Below are 21,187 nucleotides of genomic sequence, written 5' to 3' on the forward strand. Positions count from 1 at the left end.
TAATGAAAAAAATACAAAAATAGACCAGCCTCTACGTATATGTTACATGTGCAACTGCATATATGTGTTAAATACATGTACTTCTACATGCACTTTTGACGCATATTTAACTTTTGCGTGTTATCACTGTGGGTTAGTAGGTCAATACTTCTAATACTGTCCTGTAAGAGATATCAAATAGATGCCAATTAATTAAACGGAGGATATACATCTTCACATGTAGGCCTCTTCCTACGTAATGTCAGATAAAAAACGTTTGAGAAACCGAGATAAAATAAAAGTAGTATAATATGATACTTAATTGCTACTAGTTTTTCGTGGCCATCACTTACATTAACTATCTGAACCCTCCTTTATTTTACAGCAAGTGGTACCAGTCTCAACATGCAGTGTATTATATCAAATGTTGTATGAAAGGTACTTTTTTTATTTGCATATTTTGTATGTTGAAGTTGTTGTATAAGGAACGTTTTAAGCATCTTGTTTTACAGATTACGGGACATGTGCCGGAAAGATAACGACCTATTTCTTGTATGGAATCTAAATTTAAATACAAGATTGTATCAAAATTTTAATGGGCTCGATGCGTGTATCTGGTTAACCTTCATTAGTTTGTTAAAGACTAAAAGTCAAGTTAAAAAAATCGGGTTCAGTCATTTATTGAACTAATAGACGTTTAAACCACGAAAAAGATCAGTTCAAAATATAACATACGTTGCAAGTTCGATAGACATGGTTTACACCTCTACACTAACATGCTTCAACTTCAAAGTGAATTCTAAAACAGATTGTCATGTACATTAACTCTCTCTCTCTCTCTCTCTCTCTCTCTCTCTCTCTCTCTCTTGCCTTTCACGTCTATATCTAAAGAAAATTTGTTTTAAATAATTGAATATATTTATCTTTCTATTATTGTGAAAAGTGAATTACATATGTAAATACTCTGATTTTAGTTAATTTTTTAACAGTTTTTTTTATATAGAAACATAATTCTTTCTCTGATTTTAGTGTAACATTTACTTTCACTTTTTTATATTTCTGATGTAAAAATATTCGGGTTTTTTTTACTGTAACTTAGTATTTCTATATTTGAATGATACAGATTAAACTTTTTTAAAAATCAATATTCTTTTACAATTTCTATTTTAATACTTGAATATAGCTTGATTTACTACATTTGTACGTTTTATGATCGAAATATCATTTTTCAAACCAATTATAATACGATTATAGACTAATTATTGCCTTACAAATATTTATTTGACTCGATTAACAAAATGGACTTAACATTTCCACTTTGGAAACACTTAACCCCGAGCTTATATTGAAAAATCGTATTTATTAGTTAACATAAAGCATTCAATGCTACTTTGTTTGTCATGTTAAAAACAATTTCAACACATTATCAGCGCAATATGGTGAAATAATGCGTTTAGCATCTGCGTTTAAGATGCAATTTTTCAAAGGAGATAATGATACTGTCTCATCCGCTTCATTTGGTTTAACGTACTTAAGGACTTTCAAAATCAAGTCATTATTTGACAATGTAAAACTTAAAAGATAATTTGTTTAAAGAAGTTGTGCTCATTGTACTTTTGTGAAAAAAAAAGTCGTTTGTCGATTTCTCTGACTTTTTCTAGTGTTATGAAAATACATGCGGCAGGTGGTCGTTGTCGTATTGAACATTTATAGCTTGTGTCAAAATCATATTGCGTCAGTCTACAGATTCATTTTTTGTTTGACTTAAATATTCGAATTTTCGAAATTTTAGTGAGACAAGTCGTGCAATGTTGAGCAATTAACGTGATTGCATTGTTGCATTAACACATGGAAAACTGTGTTAATTGTTTTACAGTGTAAACATACATTGCATTGTACACGCCATGTATAGAATATTGTTTTTTGTTCATGTGTTCGTGTTATATCTTTTTCTTTCTCTGTTATGAAATAACTTTGTTCTTATTCATGTCGTATAAACTGCTTAAGATGATAATTTTTCTACAATAATTAGGATCATATACCGTATAATAATATAATTTAAAACATGCTACATGATTATTTCTTATATTGTTTTTTCTATTATTATTATTATTATTATTTTTATTATTATTATTATCGTTGTTGTTTTTTTTAAGTCGATGTAAGGCATGGTATCTATGTTACTACAAGTATAATATTATCAACAGTGACATTTCGTATGAGTGCATATGCATTGGCCATTGAAAATGACAGAAAAATAAAGAAAACAATATTTGTTTATCAAATTAAGATTTTGAGGATGAGTATTAATTATCATTGTTGATTTAGTGTAATTAAAATAATTATTCAGAGAACAACTTAGAAAGAATTTATCGTTTTCTGTCAAAAATCCGTTGTTTCAAATGACAGAAGTATTTATCAATGTTTACTGACCAGGAGTTCAGTTCATGTTCTAAGATTTACAAGTTAATTCGTGAATGAATGCTTGCATTGCATATCAATTACAGTCAAACCAGTCTTTTATAACTTTTTTTTGTATTCTGCAATAATCTGTCTTTAAAATATGACTAAAGTACATTATGTTAAATTTACCTGTAAGTATAAAGACCACCTGTTTTAAGTGAATATTATTTTGCTCTCTTTTTTGAAGATCACTTTATAAAGGCAGGGTTTTTATTGAATTTGAAAGACTTCTATGTTCACCACTTTTGGCATCATAAACAGTATATTTAAGGTAAGTTCTGTTCGTTACAGTTTTATCTTACATTTTACGATGCCATTTTTTTTCAAATATCTTCAAGAATAAGGATGGTGTGTTTTACAATAAATATCTATTGTCCATACATATTGTCTCAGGGGCAAAATATATCTAAACATAGAATACATTGAACACATTTTACAATGCAATGAACATCTAGAACGCATGTATTTGAAAACAAATCCAATCCAATGTACAAAAATTAAGATGCAAAATCCATGTAAATACGATAGGAGCTTTCCAGAGTTATGGGCACTCTCATCGTCGGTGTGATTAAGTAAGAGACTAAGCATACATCAGAATACTTTAACAGAACAGAATTATAATGCAGAAAAGACATTCAGATACAGAATGACTCATCCGTTTTAAACCCCCACTACACATTGATCACTGAGTCAATCCGGACAGTGCAATTCACTTACATACAATCGTTTATTATTTCCTTCCATGCACATGCATGTTGTTTGTGTATTTATTGCGCATCAACTATGCGCATATCCGGTGCGTCACTGAAGTGCGCGATTCAGATTTCAAACATGCAAGATACCAATCTATTATGTGTATCTGCGACGAAGTGCAGTTTGGATTTCCGATATCTTACACGTCGGCCTGTTACGATAATCGGGAGCGGCTTCCGCTGTCAGTGAGCGCAGCAAAAAGGAATTTTAGTAGCATGTATTTTAATGGCGTTTTGTCGGGACTTTTATCTCTTGCCGGCAGCCTCCGGAAGACACGCGCAACTTCCATCTTGACCTAACCAAAGGACACTGTTGTCAAATTGTGATAATGACTGTTTACGACTCTTTCGTATCATTTTAGACATGTAATATACTTGAGACCTCTTAAGAACATCCGTCCGTCCTTGCAAACTTTTGACTACCGAATCTCACATCCCTACGATAATTGTCTTTAGTTGAGGAACTACTTTAATATGATAGTGTTACGTTGGGCGTCTTTATTTTTTCTGTAGGAAATGTTGTTCAAGAGGGACTCGAGTTACGTAGATAAAGGACCCTGTAAGGTCTTTATATATGTTTAATGCTTTGAAAATGCAAGATTAGATCTAAGAAGCTTGTTTATGTCTAACAGATAGTAAACTTGTGAATTGTCTGATATAACATCAGACAAAACGAATGTATAACACTGAGTTTTCAGTGCAAAAAAAAACAACTTAAAAACCAAAACATAAAACAACTTAAGCGTGGAACGTTATTGTCGCTACTTTCCCAACTGCTTCACACACATGTACCTGTCATGCTAATATGTATGATAAGGTTGTTTTTGAAACAACAAATTAAACGAACTAATCAATAACAAATAATGAAAGTGGCAAAAGGTACCATTTAGCCTTTAATATGAAGTGCTACTCGCACAAAACTGGAAGCTCCTACCGGTCTATGTAATAATGTTTAAAATGTATAAAACTAACAAATACAAATAGGTACATATGAGAAAAAACGAACGAAATAGGGGAAAAGGTAACAACGGAGCAAGTTCCTGTGCTGTGGCAAGGATTTTAATAAGGGATCTATATATTCCCTTTGACATACAATGCTAGTAATCTTTTGAAAATGATTTCAACAAACTGGTTTTATTCTTTTTTATGGAATCGCCTGAGATTTTTAAGTTAGCTACACGTTAAGTCTAACTTTTTTTTTCTCGTCCACCAGGAACGTGAATCTACTCCAAACTCGAAGGTCAATGGACAAATAAGAAGGATGGAAAAGCCAATGAACATAACAAATAAATTGAACGAAAAGACACGACTAGAACATTAAAATAGCAACCCTGACTAATATGGACGAGCTTTTCGTGAAGGATAACCAAGCTACAGTGGACTACGTTTTCATGTAACTGACTGGTATAGACTAGGTGCACTGAAAACGTATGTGCTCTCTGGTTTTCTATTGAGCTCCCATAGCTACTAGCCTAATGTTTTCTGTTTGAAGAATTTACATCGGATATTCACTTCAAAAACGTAGAAATATTAAAATTTGATTTTTGCCATCCTTAAAGCTATGACGTACATGAAAAACTTGATAATGAAGTTTATTTTATAATTAGGTTTCCTGAACACGTTGTATCCAATCCATGCTAGATTTACATATCAACAATCATAAATTACAATTTATTTTCTATGCTACACAGCAAGAACAAAACGAAACGAACGAGGGCGACAATAGAATGAAGTGCAACACTTGTTTATGGTTAGAAATATCAAATTATTATGAAAACACACGTAAATTTATTGATAATTAGTTATAGTATTCAGTAAATCCCGTTAAATATGTTAAATTTATCTTTTATATGTGACTTTTGTTTTACACTAACACCATGTACTCAATGTCCTTATAACTAGACAATGCCATAAGCGGCTTTCAATTTTGCTGCACAGTTGTCCGGGTACAGTTCGTGTCTTAACCCGACGGGTTTTGCACTAATAATCCGAGTTTTAAAAACGTGACATATGAAAATCAATGAAATGAAAACGAAATTTGTTTAGAAGAACTTCTTTTAATTCAGAACAAAATTATTATAATTCGTGTCATGACGAAAATACGCGAAGTAATATTAAGCAATGGATGACACTTTCACAATGGTTTCCTACGCTTTGTACAATTGCTGAGACGTGGGCGGGGTTTCCGAATAATAAGCATTGTCATCACATTGATCTACATTATAACCGTTTTAGTGACTTAAATAGAGGGATGTTCGGAAACTATCCTCCTTTATTCACCACAGTCTTTTGTTCGGTTGCTGACTTTTGTTCCGAAATTAAAAGTAAACAAACCATGTTTGTTGTTAGAACTCTTGGTGGGTTTCAGGTTGGACCTATAAACAATACATTAATTGACAAGTCCTACAAATATTAGTCGACCGTCTTCCTCTTGTTGATAGACATTATTGTAAGTTGTCTTACTGTAAGTAAATGAAGCGGTGTCAAACTTCTTTTAAAACACCAAGCTTTCTTTTGCGAAGTCATTTTGAGGTGCAGTATTTACAGCGTATTTCCGCCTACGTTTTTTTAATAAGAATTAATTTGATGTTTCGTGTTAGTTCTTACTGTCTCTTTTGCCAATATGAAATACAAAGGTTTTTGGGGGCGCTGTAATGTTCAATCTGTAACATTTGTAAAATGTTTTGGATTCTTTATATAACCGAGAACTTACTAAATCAAGGCTTCGATATCACAAGATTGTAAAATTATTCACATTTTCTTTCAACCGATACAAGGAATTCATTCTCAAATATACATGTGCTAAGGATTAATACGTGCGGATATCTCTCGCACTTTGTTTTACGGTAATATTCAACAAAACACGGAAAACTCGATACTCACCCAATAAGTTAACTAAACCATTGAATAGGCTCATTTGTAAAGGATATAGTTATAAAATTGTTATCAATGGTTAAGGATAGCAAATTTTGGTATTAATATTGATTCGCTCATTGGGTCTCTACATAGAAATTAAAACACTTTATTTAAAAGCAGTTCTGGGTTGTGTCCTTATTATATGACTTGTGATGTATCGTGGTTTTCAACCCTGCATGGGAAGAATTGGGGTTGATTTTATATACAATGGGGACATATTTGTAAACTATTCTGGAGCTGGCATGTCAGTTACATTGTAACTGCTAGTTGTCTTTAGATTGTACATATGTGTAATTTATATTCAGTTTCTTTATTTTCGTTGTAACAAGGGACTCGGACCTTCTTGAACTGATTTTAAAGAGGTGGGTTGTGGTCACGCCAAAGTACTTTAACCCCGCCTCATTTTTGCGCCTGTCTCGGGTCAGGAATTTCTAGATTTTGTATGTCTTGTTTTGTGTTCACCTCAAGTTTGTTTTATGTTGTATAGAGGCAACTCTTTCGCTGTACCTGTGTATAATGGTGTTCTGGGGTCAGCTGCAGCCTGCCTTGTGGTGCGAGGATTTCCTCGAAGTTCATTGAAGACCAATGGTGGCCTTGGACTGACATTTTGATGCTAGCGGGGTTGTTGTCTGACATATTCACCATACCTATTCTCAATATATCTTCCCTTGTAATTATTTTTCACTTTAGGACTTGACCGACTTGTTGTGATATAAAGTAAACAATTTTACACCATAGTCGTGTCTACCGTGGAATATTGCTTCCGTCCCTTCAAACCTAGACTTACCATATCAAAGTGATATTATCAGATGCACTAACAGAGGATCTTTAATTGATACGAAATGTACAAGTCAATGAAACTAATAATTGTGATAATAGTGCTGTATACATAATCTGAATTTATAAGTTGGTCTTTTATTATTCTCTTTAGCTGTTGCTACGTACGATTGATTGATTGATTGATTGATTGACGATGTGTCAGTAGACTTTAAGTTCGCCTGGTCTTTTAACTGAGAATATTGTCTGTCGTGTTATTCGCAGATCCCCCCGATTTCCCTACCGTTATAGTATATAATATGACTTGCTGCTGAACCAAGATGGTTAATCCCGCATTTTTCCCCGTTTTAAGGGCAATATATCAGTGCTTATGTATGTGCATGCGTAGGTTTTCTTCCTGTACCTTTCTGTGTTGATGTAAATTGGTGCTGTGGTTTTGTGCTGTTTTCCCTTGCTAGTTATTTGCTTTCATTTATAAATACTTTTATTATTTGTACACTACATGAGTTTTACAGTATCATTCGGTTTGCTTTAATTGATTAATCTGTGCTGAGTTATGCTTCATTTATATAAAGAGGATTTGGGATGACAGGATCCCTTAGAAGTATACTTCAGGAAACTAAATTCAAAGGGCAATAACTCCCACAAAATTTTAGGTTTCAGAATTTCCTGGTAATATGCACTACAACGTTTTGTATACGTAGATTCAGAAGTTTCATGACAATTGTGAGGAAATACTATGGCATTGAAAGGACACATCAACATCCTAATACCCTCTATAACTCCATTGCATGGGATGAACTTACATGCACGTGTTTAATCTTGAGTGTCCTTCTTCAGTTGTATCCGACTACCCTTTTACTCCACATAAAGATGAATAAAATAAGTAAGTATTTAGAATTTTATTATTTTTATATTCACAATTTTCTCAAGACAATTGCAGATAACATATCACAGCAAATGCTTATGTGCAAATTTTGGAACACGTGACCATCACGTGAGGTGATTTATTGAATGCCTTGGCAGTGATTGGTCAATAAATTAATGAAAATATTAACAAGGATGCATTGACATGAATGATGGGTATATCAAAAAGGAGAGAATGAAATGTATGTTCTCAATGAAAGTGGGTCCATGAATCCATGAATACAAAAACTTAACATTTTTCAATGAATATTGGTCCAAGAATACAACAAAAGTAACATTTCTCAATGAAAATTGGTCCATAATCACGTGATTGTCAAAAAGGGGGATGGGATAATCAAAACACAAGGTAGCACTTCAAACAAAAAAGATATACAAAATAAAGTATAGCACCATCGGGGCTTTTGTTATAGAGGAGCATCTAAGCATACAAAAAATAAATACAAAGGTAAAAGGAATAAATCAACAACAAAAAATACGATATTAAAAATTTTGGGACACAAAAGGGGGTTATTAAATGGATATGTATATCCATGGGAAAAATTCCTTCGCAAAATTGTAAATAAAATAATGACATTCTGAAAATAAAATGTGAATATATTAGAACACAAGTCTATGCCCACAAATCTTAAAGCTTTAAATGCAAACTAATAAAACTGAATAGATTAGCTAACAACCGGTCTATTGTCTTGTATCAGTTTAAAACTATCATGATTCTCGCTTCTTTGTGGAACTGGAGAGTCACATTTATCAAGATTATTGTTATTACCGAGACAGTTTCCTCCCTTTAAAAACAACGGCTCATGTTGTTCGTCATCTTCGTCGTCAACAATGTCATCTTCAGAACAGTCGACGTTTTCGTCTATATCATCCTCATCCATTTCATCATCAATTGGGAATTCAGCTTTTTCATCTGATTCAGCTTGATCCATTGTAAATTCTCTCTTCATGTCGGAATGAAATGCGGGGTGTTGAGCACTGGTTGCCTTCCCGATAAAGTTTCTTATTTCCGAGAAGTAAGATTCGTCTTTTTCATCCAGATCTGGTTCGTTGACTGGAGAATCGGCAACGATCGGTCCATCGGTTTCGTGCTTTTTAAGATGGCGGTCTAGATTAGTCTGTTGACCAAAACATCTCTCACACAAAGGGCACTTGAACGGTTTCTCTTTGTTATGAATGTTTCTAACATGTCTCTGGAGATTTGAAGAAATGCTAAATGACCTCTCACAGTATTTACATTTATATGGCTGTTCCCCCGTATGGGTTCTCAAATGACGTGTCAGATTGGCAGAACGCGGGAAAACTTTTCCACAAAACTTACATGAGTATCGTTCCTTTAACTTATTGATCGGAGAGGTATAGCGGAATTGTTCTCCTAACTTGTCTATTTTCATTCCATGAGACAATGGAAATGATCCGGTCTGATCTTGTTTGAACATGCTCTGTACGAACGGATTCATACTAGGAAATGCTGCACTGCTTACTGGAAATCTAGGTAGAGACAGGAGTTTAGATGCTGCCTTGATATGATCGCTATCCATTCTAAGCGCATGTTCAAGCATCAAAGGATTCGGTAGCTGTGGGTATGCATAATGGAGTTTACTTTCCGGAAAGTTTAAACTTCTCATATCCCCAAAAATGTGCGTTTTTCTTGGATTTTCTGGTGGCGAAGCTTGTTTCGTTGCCTTTCGAGTCAAATCGAGTGGTTGTTCACTAGCAGGCTTGATTGTGGCTGGTGAAAATGATACCGGCGAAGAGGAAGCAGATCCCGATTTGGAAAGATCGAATGGAGTCTCTTGCTCATTTCTACTTCCGTTGTCACTCTCCCTTAGAACAGATGGCGACAATGGTTTCGGTACCACGATTTGCGGCTGAAAAAGAGCTCGATTGATTGGTTCATCCTGTGACCGCCTAACGTCTGGTTTTCTACTGGTACTACTTTCACTTTCTGCATCAGATCCCGATCCCGAGTCTCTGTCATTATGGGAACTGAGACTTAGATCGCTTTGTTCTGATCCAGTCGAATTCTTTCGCATTCTTTTCTCTGGAGGTGTTTCAATATCGTTTACCTTATGGTCTTCGTGTGATGCCACAGATGACCTATCAGGTGACACAGATTGTCTTAACTTAGACAGGCTTGACGAGTTAAGTGGTGGCATTCCAGGAAACGGGCTGTTCGGAAACATTGGGAACGATCCACCTAACGGTGGGTAAAACGGGTATGGTGGACGGTACATCGAGAAAAGTGGGTTCAGAACGCCTGATTGTGGTGATGTTTGATGGAGATTTATTGTGCTCATCTTCTCAGGAGAAAAACCTAGATGAAGTCCATTACGGAGAGCTCCCTCACAAAATCTCTTGTGTTTGCTTAATGATGTCATGGTTGAGAATGCCTGACCGCAATCCTTGCATTTAATTTGCTGACGACAGTCGGCATGCATTCTTTTATGACGGCAAAGGTTCGAGAATTGTGTGTAGGCTTTGAGACAGACTTCACATTGGAACGGTTTTATGCTACTGTGAATATGTTGGTGTTGCTTCAATCCACTAGATGTTGCAAACGTTTTTCCGCATTCAGCACATGTGTGACATCTGGCGCCGACATGTTGAGACCGGATGTGACGTTGAAGATTACTCGGATCAGTAAATATTTTGTTGCAATTTTCACATGAGTATCTTTTCATTGAATCATGGGAAGCCTGAAAAAAGAAGGTACCCAATTTTACAAACACTCGAACATAAAAGGTATTATCATTTCAGCTGTTCTTAAAGAATAATATAAAGTGTCTGAAGTAAAGTTTACATTTTACTGCGAAACCTCTCTAAACTGATTCCCATTCGTACTGAAGGAGTTCAGATTATGTAGGTTTAACACAGATGTGAAGGCAATAATGACGTTGTTTGGTTAAAAGAAGTTAATATTTTGCAGTTTACCAGTTTATTGTTCTGATCTTAATAGTCACTTATTCAAATAAGTACCTGGTGTTTCAGTAGATTTGACTTCCATTGGAATGACTTTGGACAATCTTCACATTTGTAGTCCCCTTCACCTGTTTCCAAATGTTCTGGTACACTACAAAATAATAGATTGAATTCGTTTTATTTCATAAATGGCAAAAAGTGCAGTGTATATAAAACGCATCAAGTGTTCATTAGGATAAGTATTGTCAAATCATCTTTTTTTTCTATGTCAAATTAGATAACAATCCTCAAATTCAAATTTTTAATTATTTTTATACTTGTACTTGTTTATAACATCATTTTTTTCTCATATCATTGCTGAATGACCTATTCCCCCTATATTAATTCACCCAACTTAATGTCTTAGGGATTTAAAACTTTCTCATCATATAAAGATGATTCATAAAGTCTATCTCAATTCAATAACATCATTGCGACAAAGGCAAGCGATATGTAGGAATGTAAAGAAAGTTTGAAACCATTAATGATTGACATTTAAACTCGTAATAGAAATTTAATTTTGCAAGAGACCATAATACCGAATATAATAATTGAACTTTATTGTTAGAAGGACGAAGTTCAATAGTATGACATGATCGTCTATCAAAAACAAACTCCCATTTGACCCAGATTGTTCAAAACTTTTCAATGACTTCGAAGATACTGTCAAGGTCTATTATGCGTTTTACAAAAAGTAGTTTTTCATAAATCATCATTGTTGTATTAAAACTCTGATAAATTAAGTTTGATATGAAAATTCATTAAGTACATTTCTATTCCGAAATATTTTCCTATACAAATTGAGAATGAACAGTTTAGTGTCAAACTTAATTACCATTGGTTAATACAGAAATGGAAGCGACAGTCGAGTTTGCTAATTACTATGTTAGTAATTTTATCATCAGATAAATTTGTTAAGTCTTGACACTATTAACAAAGTTAGGTGTAAGAGCGCATAAAAACAGAGAACAGGACGGTCTTTTTAAATTTTTTATGGTGTCCATTGACAAACAATTAGAATAAAAGAGTCGGAGTCGAAATAATTAGTGGCCTTTCAAAATTGAATTAAATGAACACACTATTCTAAATAAGCACATCTAAAATTGTTTACTTAGCAATAGCCTTATTGTTAAAGATTATAATTCAAGCTTTACCATAGTACGTTCAACAATTAATATAAAGTAAAACTTCAAATTACCTTTTGTAATCAATATCTGGACCCTGACCATTTGTTGGAATCATGTTTCTTGGACAGGTAAAAGCCTGGTGCCGTTTGAGCTCCTCTCTAGTTGTTAAAACGGCAGTGCAGTCCCCGCATGGATATTTGGTGAGTTCTGCAAAAGAAAATAAAAATTAAAATTTATGATGTTTATGACCATTTTCATTGATGCACATCTGCATAGCTTGGGTTTTAATTCCGTGTACTTATACCCTAGACTGGCTATTATATAAAGTTTATGTCAATAAATTATGCATAATAATTTTTTTTATTTAAATTTTATGGAATACTTCACACCTCCAAGTTCGCATGAGTTTAATGTTTAAACGAAAGCACGTTTTTAAATCATAAAACAGATAAAAATATAATTCAGCACCAAATCTGTCATTTTTAATCAAAATCTGGCCAATACATTTCCCAACAGATTCAAAACCAATATCTAACAACCACAAAAGCAAGTTAGAAAGGCAATACAAAAGGCCGTGCGTGTTCATTGCTATTGTCTCATTTTCAATTATTGTACTTCAGGTAGCGGATGAAGCAAATTTTCCTTCAACAACAAAACATTTTCACTTCTTTTGAAAATGCAATAAAGAACAATAATAAAATTTATCTTTTATAAAGACTCCCACAAATGCACCTTTATGTAAGGTTCATTACTCCTAACGCCGGAGCACCACCGATGATAATTAGGGCTTGCGACAGCCCTATTGGTCCCTCCCTCTATGACATGTGCATGCCTCAATGTACACTTCATCTTCGGCAGATGTTGCATTAATCTTATCTAACGTGTTTATTGACAAACATTAGGTCTTACATCATAGGTGCAATAAAGCCATCTGCCCGGAGTTCAAGTCTTTGTTATTCAAAATTTGTTATGATTTTTTTTTTATTTCGAGGAATGGGAAAAACCTTCTCTTGGACCCATCTGCCCTTAGAAAATGATTAACAACTATCTTGTGTAATGGGGGATTAAATTTCACAAGGTATAAATCCTCATACCAAGTACTTGTTGAAGAAAACATGTCAATGATTCAAATTCAATGATTTTTTTTTCTTGTGTAATACAAAATTATCCCATTAGGCGAGTTTTAAAAATAATAATTAAGCTTCCAATTCAGCATCAATAGTAATGGTATAGTCGCCAGGATTCAAAAGTTCAAGTTTTATCTGTTGAATCTAACCAATGACGATAAGGAAAACATCCACACAGTCGTAACAACTATATATAGAGGATATCTCATTAAAATTATAAGTAATTAAGAGTTCAATTTGTGCTAATAAAAAGCTATAACGCGGGAGTTTTAGGCTTCCCTTGGCTTTAGATTAGATTGAGCAAGGAGATAACTAATATTGTCATCAAACAATATCATATAATCCATATTTCAATTTATATATGGAAAGGTACGCACTATGCAGCCAAATTTTGTTTGAAGAAGAAACTTTCTCACATATAAATAGGAAATATTAACAATATTTTAATGTTGTCATATTTGTAAAGAACATATACATAAAAAGATTCCCCTTTCATCCGCTTTGGTGTTAAAAAATAGAGTGAGATCACCAAATTTAATTTGAAGATTTTAAGATATCAAATATTTGTCACAAAGACAGCACAAAGTAACGACTGAATCTTCAGAGGGAAATTAAGTGGGTGATCAAAGAAGGAAAATGAAATGATTTCTCTCCTTTCATCTGTAATCTTTAGAAAAAGGTTTCTAATGAAAATCGACGGAGGACGTGCGAAAAAAGGGCATGTTTACTTTGTCCAATGACTACCATCCGGTACAGTACTAATTGCTTAGATGAGCTAGGTGTCTCCTCGTATATCAATTAAATTCTTATAAATTTTAATTTATTTTCGTTCAAAGCTTCATAAAACTTGCCAACGCGTTAAAGGTTTCTTTTAGACGGAATTTAATTAAGCGGACTATATACATCCCTTTGACTAGATCTATCTTTTTATCTTTTGAAAACCTGCAAATATATGTCATTCCAAGTGAAATGAATGATTTCTATTTCTGCATTGTCATTTCTTAACAAGTGTTTCTCTCCCATCTCAAAGCATATAAATGAAATGTAATTTACTTTATGAGCTGATTCTAAGGGGGTGTTTATTGCTCTAAGTTTTGAGTCCGCCGTACTATGAGTTGAAAGGTCAACCTGGGTGGCATTTTTATATTTTCGCCAATAATTGCCAATAAATAATTTTAATAGAGGAACACTCCGTTATCAAAAGGACATTATTGACTCGTTATATTGTTATCAGTAGAAAACAGAAATATAGACTAACAAAAGAACACAGAAGTCGACAATCATTTGAGTGCCTTGTTTATCAATAATGCATCAATCGATCAGTAGTCCTATCTACTGTACACTTTGTATATAGGTACTGGAAATTCGATTAATCAATTCATGACGAAACTGGTTTGATGGTTCCCTATTTTAAATCCTGAATTCGCCTCCCCTGCATGACAATCCAGCAGTCTGCTCCTGTGCATACAACTAACTTTATTTACCCCCCTCCTTTTAATGCTTCACCAATAATGTCCCATTATTCAAAGAAAATTGTCATCAGTGATTAAATGGCGAATCCAAATAGCAAGTAAGAGATATAAAGAATATTATTAGTCATATAAAGTAACAAGTTTGCTCCTTTTAAACAACAAATGCTATTCTTTTGGAAACACATAAATAATTGTTTCACTTAGATGACGTTACAAAATCAAATGACTACACTGTTACAATGGCTAAAGTGTTTAAAACAGGCTGTGTTGGTAAAGAACACGTATTAGCCCTAGTCAATATCGTGTAATCCCGAGATAGTAATTACAATATAATGAAATTAATATTTATCAAAAACAGTTATAAAAACATGCCAGGTTGGTTTAATCTGCTTAGGATGACATTTACTAGACACTCTCTCATTTAAAACGGTTAGTAGTCTTCAATAATCCTTTCTTGCAAGATTGTTGTAAAAACACAGAAATTTAAATTGTCTTAATAAAAATGATGAAAACGTAGGGATCCCCTTAGTCTGAAGATATAAATAGGTTATGTACATGGTATCAATTGGATAATAATTCTCAAATTTAGTTATTGTATTCTCCTGTATATAACCACAAAATATATTGGTTCTTTAAATACACACTAGTTCTATGATAGGGTATGTCTATCCCCAAATGATAGCAGTACACATTCTCTTGGGGGTTATTTATGCGGTTTTAATTTTACTATAAGATAAACCGCTTCCACCTGTCCGAGGAAAAACTCATTTCCATTCATAAATTATAGGAAATTGTAGTATTTGTAGTAAATGTGCCAAATAATGCACATTAAATACTGTCAATTCATACCTTTACCACTTTCTCCAAGGGCACTTAGTGCGATGGTATAGTACGACTTTGGAGCATAGGTAATTCGGGGTATTACGATTTGGTCACGAAATAGTCTCATTAATTTGACCCATATGCAACAGCATTAAAGGATATTGTTGTGCAGCGGATACATTTAAATGCGAAGAATGCAGATATGAAAATTTCGAAATTTCCTACCGATTATTTTTTAAAAGTTGTATATAAATTCCTTCAAGTGTTGATTTTTAACCAGTTACAGCCAAATTATTAATTTATAAATAATCAAATAAAAAACATGTAATGCTTATTGTTATTTATCTTGATTTTGAATGTGCATGAAACAAACATTCGACACTTGATTATAATAATGAAATATAATAAACATCTTTTATTGTTTCAATTTCTGACTCAATGATTCAAGCTATGCATAAGGAAGGATGTTTTTGAAGCACCATCAGATTTATAAATAAACATTTGACTGAAAGTCTGTTGTTGAAATATTATATAGTACCATCAATGGTAACATATCTCATGGTGAAAACTATGTTGGGCCGACCCTTAATGGTCTCCATCTCTAATGGTGAAAAATTATGTAGGGCCGACCCACAAGGGTCTCCATGTTTAATGGTGAAAAGCCATGTAGGACCCTCAATGGTTTCCATATCAGATGTGGCATAAATCTCTAACTTGTTCAAAGTGTAAACACAAATTAGTCACTTCACATCTTTGTTGTAACTTTTAAAACTTGCTAAAGATTTGTTTGATCTGACTTCGTTTGATAGTTAAGTATTGAAATACTGCACTTTTTGTCAAAACTATACAGACTTGAAACAGATAATAAATCATATTGTTTTCTGCTTTCTCACTGTTGTCAATGTTACCCTTAACAGGTGGTTCAGTTTTATTTTTTAATATAAGCTGCCGCAACACCACAACCCCATCAAGACCACTGGAGCTAATTGGAAAGATTCTTTAATTGATCATGATTTCTTTTCAGTTTTTAACAGAAATAACATAAAATTTAGGTACTTCAAAAAATCCTGATCACTCTACAATTTGTGAAATCAAAATTTTCATATTAAGCTATACAAAATATATGAGATATTAAATTGAGACCAATGAAAATTAACGGTAGAATTAAACACAAGTTATAAGAATCCACTTAACAATTACTTTTTTACTTTATTATAATAACTGTTAGTTTTAGCAAAATATTTTATTCTTTTCAAGAAATAAAGAATCTACAACTATCAATAAATCTTATTTAAACTTGTTGATTAAGTGCGTGTTGCAGAATCGAATTTCTGCTAAATAACAAAAAATCAAATCTTGAAAAAATACAATACGAGTAAATGATTAAAACATTTAAGTCAACTTACCATTCTCATAAGCTTGATAGCTTTCTGGTGGCTTTTCGGAATACACGGGTTCCGTAGAATATAACAACATTTCTTGTCCCGCTTCAATGTCCTTTATAACTTTGTAAAACACCTAAAATTGATGTGTCAATAATGAAAACTTTTTGACAACAAATAACTTTTACAAAGGACGATAAACTCATATTAGAATCGCTCGGCAGTCGATAGGCTGTGCTGAGAGACATATTAGCCAATCAGAACGCCTGTTTTAATCGGTAGGCTGACACAGTCGATGGTGATTTATCAGTGCGTTATCTTTACCGCTGGATAACGTTACAACCGCGGTTGATTGACAGGCGGTTAACAGATAGTGGTAGTTTTGTTAGAAAATAAATAAGATAACGGAATTTCACTGAAAAAGACAGTCCCAAGGATTATAAAAAAAAAGAAAAATGAATTTGATATTGAAATTAAATAGGTACAAATTTTCATTTTGAATTTTTTGTTAGATAAATGAATTCATGCAATAAATTGAACTATGAATTTGTCATATTTGATTTTCTTTGTAAGTCAGTTTATATAATCTCCGATATCGTCGGTAATAAATTAACAATTTTATTATTATTATTATTATTATTATTATTATTATTATTATCATCATCATCATCATCATCATCATCATCATCATCATCATCATAATAACACTAATTACTATAATAATTTGTTGTTTGTGTTTGATAGCAGACATTTAATCCCTGTTCTTATATGAATTGTTTGCATTACATTGATTAACAATGAATCATTTATATATATTAGAGTATTAAGCGATGAAACTCACTAAATTTTATTGCGGATTTGGTCTCTTAAAAATTGTTTGTAATCTCCCCTTTTTAATTGTTTAATTTTCAACATTTTAGTATAAGTCACAAATAATATATTTTAAGTTTTTTCATTACATTCTATTATAAAAGTGACCTACTATTAACAAAAACAAAACAAACATGTCAAGTGGTGAATGCCCAGACAACTCATAATTATTGTGGTGGATATCCCATATCTATTTCTCACGAAATTTTCACCCCATCAAAGAAATAACACACGTGTTTTTGTTAATTTATTTCTGAAGAGATTTGAGTTAATTATACAGTGCATATTAGGAACCCTACAAGTGCTACATCGTAAACTCAAGGACCCAACATCACCCTGTTTTTCATTTAATAAGTCATCATTATAATTTATTAATATCACATACTGCAATATTCTAAGTGGTAAAAGAAGAGGCCGGTGAAGGATACTAAGAAAATCGTTATACAACATCGAATTTTCTGTGTGAAATTATTTAATCGCTGTGTTTCTTTTTCCACTTATTTACATCATTTTCTAATATATTATTGATATTGTAACAACAATAAGTAAATGATTTTGTTCTAGCTTTTATCAAAAGCTTCATTGGTTAATAAGACAAAAACATATTATTATTTATCTCTTAAACAAATTGGAAGACATGTATCTATCTGGATCTCCCCTTAAAATACACAGAGTAACAAGTGAAATTCACAAATTTCCTTATTCGATATCAAAAGTTTACAATGGTCTGCTTCCAATTAACAATATGCACGCATAAAACATAGATAACGTCTAAAAGTGCCTATTTATTAAATTAGTGTCATCTGAGACAACAGCGAGAAGCGCCATTTAGATGCTGAAAATGACATTTTCTTTCATTTGTCTCGTGAAGTAAACATTTCAATGACCTGATATTTCACGTGGAGGGCTAATGCAAACCAGACTCGAAGACGGATGGACCCGACTGAGGATCCGCACGTCGGGCCATGACACAATGAAAGAAATGTGTAGTTAATCATTTAAAATAACTGCTTTGTCTTTTCACAGATTTCGCATATTTTAAATAGTTTTAATTACCGTCTCAAGGAGATGGTGGTTTTGACAGATTAAGGTGATTCAGCAAAGGGCATATTTTAGCAAGTTTGTCACTTTGAATAGATAAAATCAACTCAATTACTTTTGTAATTATTTAGGTACCGACAAGTAAATATATTTATAACGTGAATAGTTCACTGGGTACGTTTTGGTCTTCATCAACCAACTCATATGGGAAAATTGTATAGAAATATGAATGAACTTAAATTTCTGTTGACTAAACAAGTTCAATAACTTCACAAATTTGTGGGTTTTAAACAGCTGACATACTGAGCATCAGTGTGAAAATCGTATACAATATACATTGATACAGTTGATTAGAGGTTCAAGATATTTTTAAAAATGAAATACAAATTAAGATATTTTTAGATATTTAAGGAGGGCCAAAATGATAAAATAAACATGCTTGTTGCACAGCAGATCAATGAGGAAGTATAACTTTGTTGTTCCGGTCTTATTTGTGGAAAAAGTTAATCGTACCGGTAAACTACATATTCATCTGTAGCATATGCACCCTAATCTCTTTTGGTCGAACAGACGAAAGAGGAAACCACAAATTTCTTATTTTGTATAAAATCTCCTAAAGTGTTTTTTTCAATAATACATGTACATGTATATGGGATTGGACAGTTAACTTATCGTGCAAGACTGCATGTCAGTCAGGATGTGAAGGGTATCAGACATGGAGCAGGACATCCGTATTACAAATACTTGTATATGATGTGGCACCAAATATTTAAATGCATACATGGACAAGCTAATTCAATAATAAAACTTGGCTGACGGTCATAATAATAATATACTTTGTTATTATCATTGTCATTGTTATATGGACATGAAGACCAAGTCAGAAATAAAACATGGCTGACGAGATTTGTCCATATGTTTACATGTCATTTTGCCATTTTTGCATTGAATTAAACGGCAATAACATCAACTGGGATAATGGAGTATATATATTATTGAATTCCAGGTGCGTTCGATTTTTGGATTTGGTCATTGTATCACTTTAATATATATGATATAATTCATGCATTTTAATTAACATGCACGATATGTAGTATGATTATTTACCTTCCCATTTATGTGTTTTGCCATCATGTTGGATCTCTGTGGATCTATAGATCTTCTGATATAATTCATCCATTGTTGTTCTCCATCGTCCAGGCTCGATGTCTGCAATAATTTTTTTTATTTTTTATCTACGTGTTTACTGGGTACATGTACATGAATTATATTCTTATTGAGATAGTTTGTATTTCATACACTTGGCTCATTTTGGTCCTTTGAATATGATGCAACTTTTGATAAATAAGAAAATGAAAAAGGAGAGATAATCGTTAATAGAAACAAACACAGTTCTCGAGATTTTTTAGGGAACAAAATCAGAAAAAAAGAGGACATCAGACTGTTATTCGCCAAGTATTTGCCAAACAATTACTCCAAATTAACAATTTTTTCCATCAAAAATGAGGTTTCAACTCCCAGAAGCCCCGAATCCGTTACTGGTATGATAAAGACAATTTCATACTACATGTATGTACATGAATTATTTTCTCATTTACGATATAGCATATGTACATGTTCCGATAAGTCAAACTTGTGTATGTATGTGTGCAATTTCACCTTAATGAAACAGAAACAAACATGTTGAATGGACAATTGCTATATCAATGAACAACGAATAACTGTTAATACAATAAAGATCACATGTTTAAACAAGTAAACAAAACAAAGAGAATTTTGTAGATCAACAAATAATCTACTGTATGCCATCTCATGATTTCTACCTATGCTATCTGTGCCCCTTGTCCAACGATTGTCTGAAGTAAGCATGCGAGAGGCTGGCCCGGTCTATCACCATGAAACTCGAGTCGAGCCATCAACCATTCAATCAGGTACAAAATCATTAAAATCATGTATGAAATCATTTCCCTTTATTAAGATTCAATGATTATCTAAAAAGAACTTCTGTTTTTCCCTCATGGACATGCCATTCCACGAAATTACTGATTTGAAAGGTGGAAGAATTTGATATTATATATGATATTTTGACGTTTGTTTCCAAACCTGAAAAGGACACTTTTATTGTCACTTCAGATGGTATTGGTGTTCATTTCGTGTTAACATCACATACAATAAAGTGTTCATTTATAGTGTAATTGTAGATTAAGATGTCAAAGAAATGACCATGCTAAATCTCTGAGGTTAAGCATGAACCATTTTGAGCAAAATAATTGGAGAGAATAAATATAGTGAAGCAGAGAAGAAGGTTTATGATCCGAGAAAAAAATAAAACCCATGGCATTTGTAGTGAATTATTACCAATGAATATGAATTTGACAATCAAGGCAACAAACAAAAAACACTGCAAAAATAAAAATCATACCATTAATAAATAATTACAAAAAGCCATTACGGTTTCGTTCAAGTCCTAACTTAACACTACAGATCTTGAGTACCTCAACAATAGCTTGACTAGGTCAATATAGGTTGCCCTTAGTTGCGTGCAGTAAATTTGTGAGACGCAAATCCTTCCCA

General features: G+C 32.9%; 1 protein-coding gene and 1 long non-coding RNA gene across 3 annotated transcripts in view; one reads left to right on the forward strand and one right to left on the reverse strand.

Moving 5' to 3' along the window:
• Positions 1-363: 363 nt before the first annotated feature.
• Positions 364-6,071, forward strand: LOC148600746 (uncharacterized). The gene is made up of 3 exons (XR_015917166.1): positions 364-417; positions 2,630-2,713; positions 4,408-6,071. It is a non-coding gene; the product is annotated as an uncharacterized LOC148600746 (long non-coding RNA).
• Positions 6,072-7,774: 1,703 nt separating this feature from the next.
• The window catches only part of LOC148600747 (histone-lysine N-methyltransferase MECOM-like), a 41,541-nt gene continuing 28,128 nt past the window's right edge, over positions 7,775-21,187 (reverse strand). For both annotated transcript variants that reach the window (XM_088554966.1, XM_088554968.1), the window contains 5 exons: positions 19,721-19,822; positions 16,727-16,838; positions 11,971-12,106; positions 10,791-10,884; positions 7,775-10,510 (listed from right to left, as the gene is read on the reverse strand). In XM_088554966.1, the coding sequence (XP_088411092.1) occupies positions 8,477-10,510; positions 10,791-10,884; positions 11,971-12,106; positions 16,727-16,838; positions 19,721-19,822 (2,478 nt within the window). In that variant the 3' untranslated portion in view covers positions 7,775-8,476. The remainder of the gene's footprint in view (positions 10,511-10,790; positions 10,885-11,970; positions 12,107-16,726; positions 16,839-19,720; positions 19,823-21,187) is intronic.

The sequence above is a fragment of the Perna viridis genome, chromosome 12 (assembly GCF_037379345.1).
Source record: "Perna viridis isolate PV_CMFRI_1.1 ecotype Kerala chromosome 12, ASM3737934v1, whole genome shotgun sequence".
In the NCBI taxonomy this organism is placed as follows: domain Eukaryota; kingdom Metazoa; phylum Mollusca; class Bivalvia; order Mytilida; family Mytilidae; genus Perna; species Perna viridis.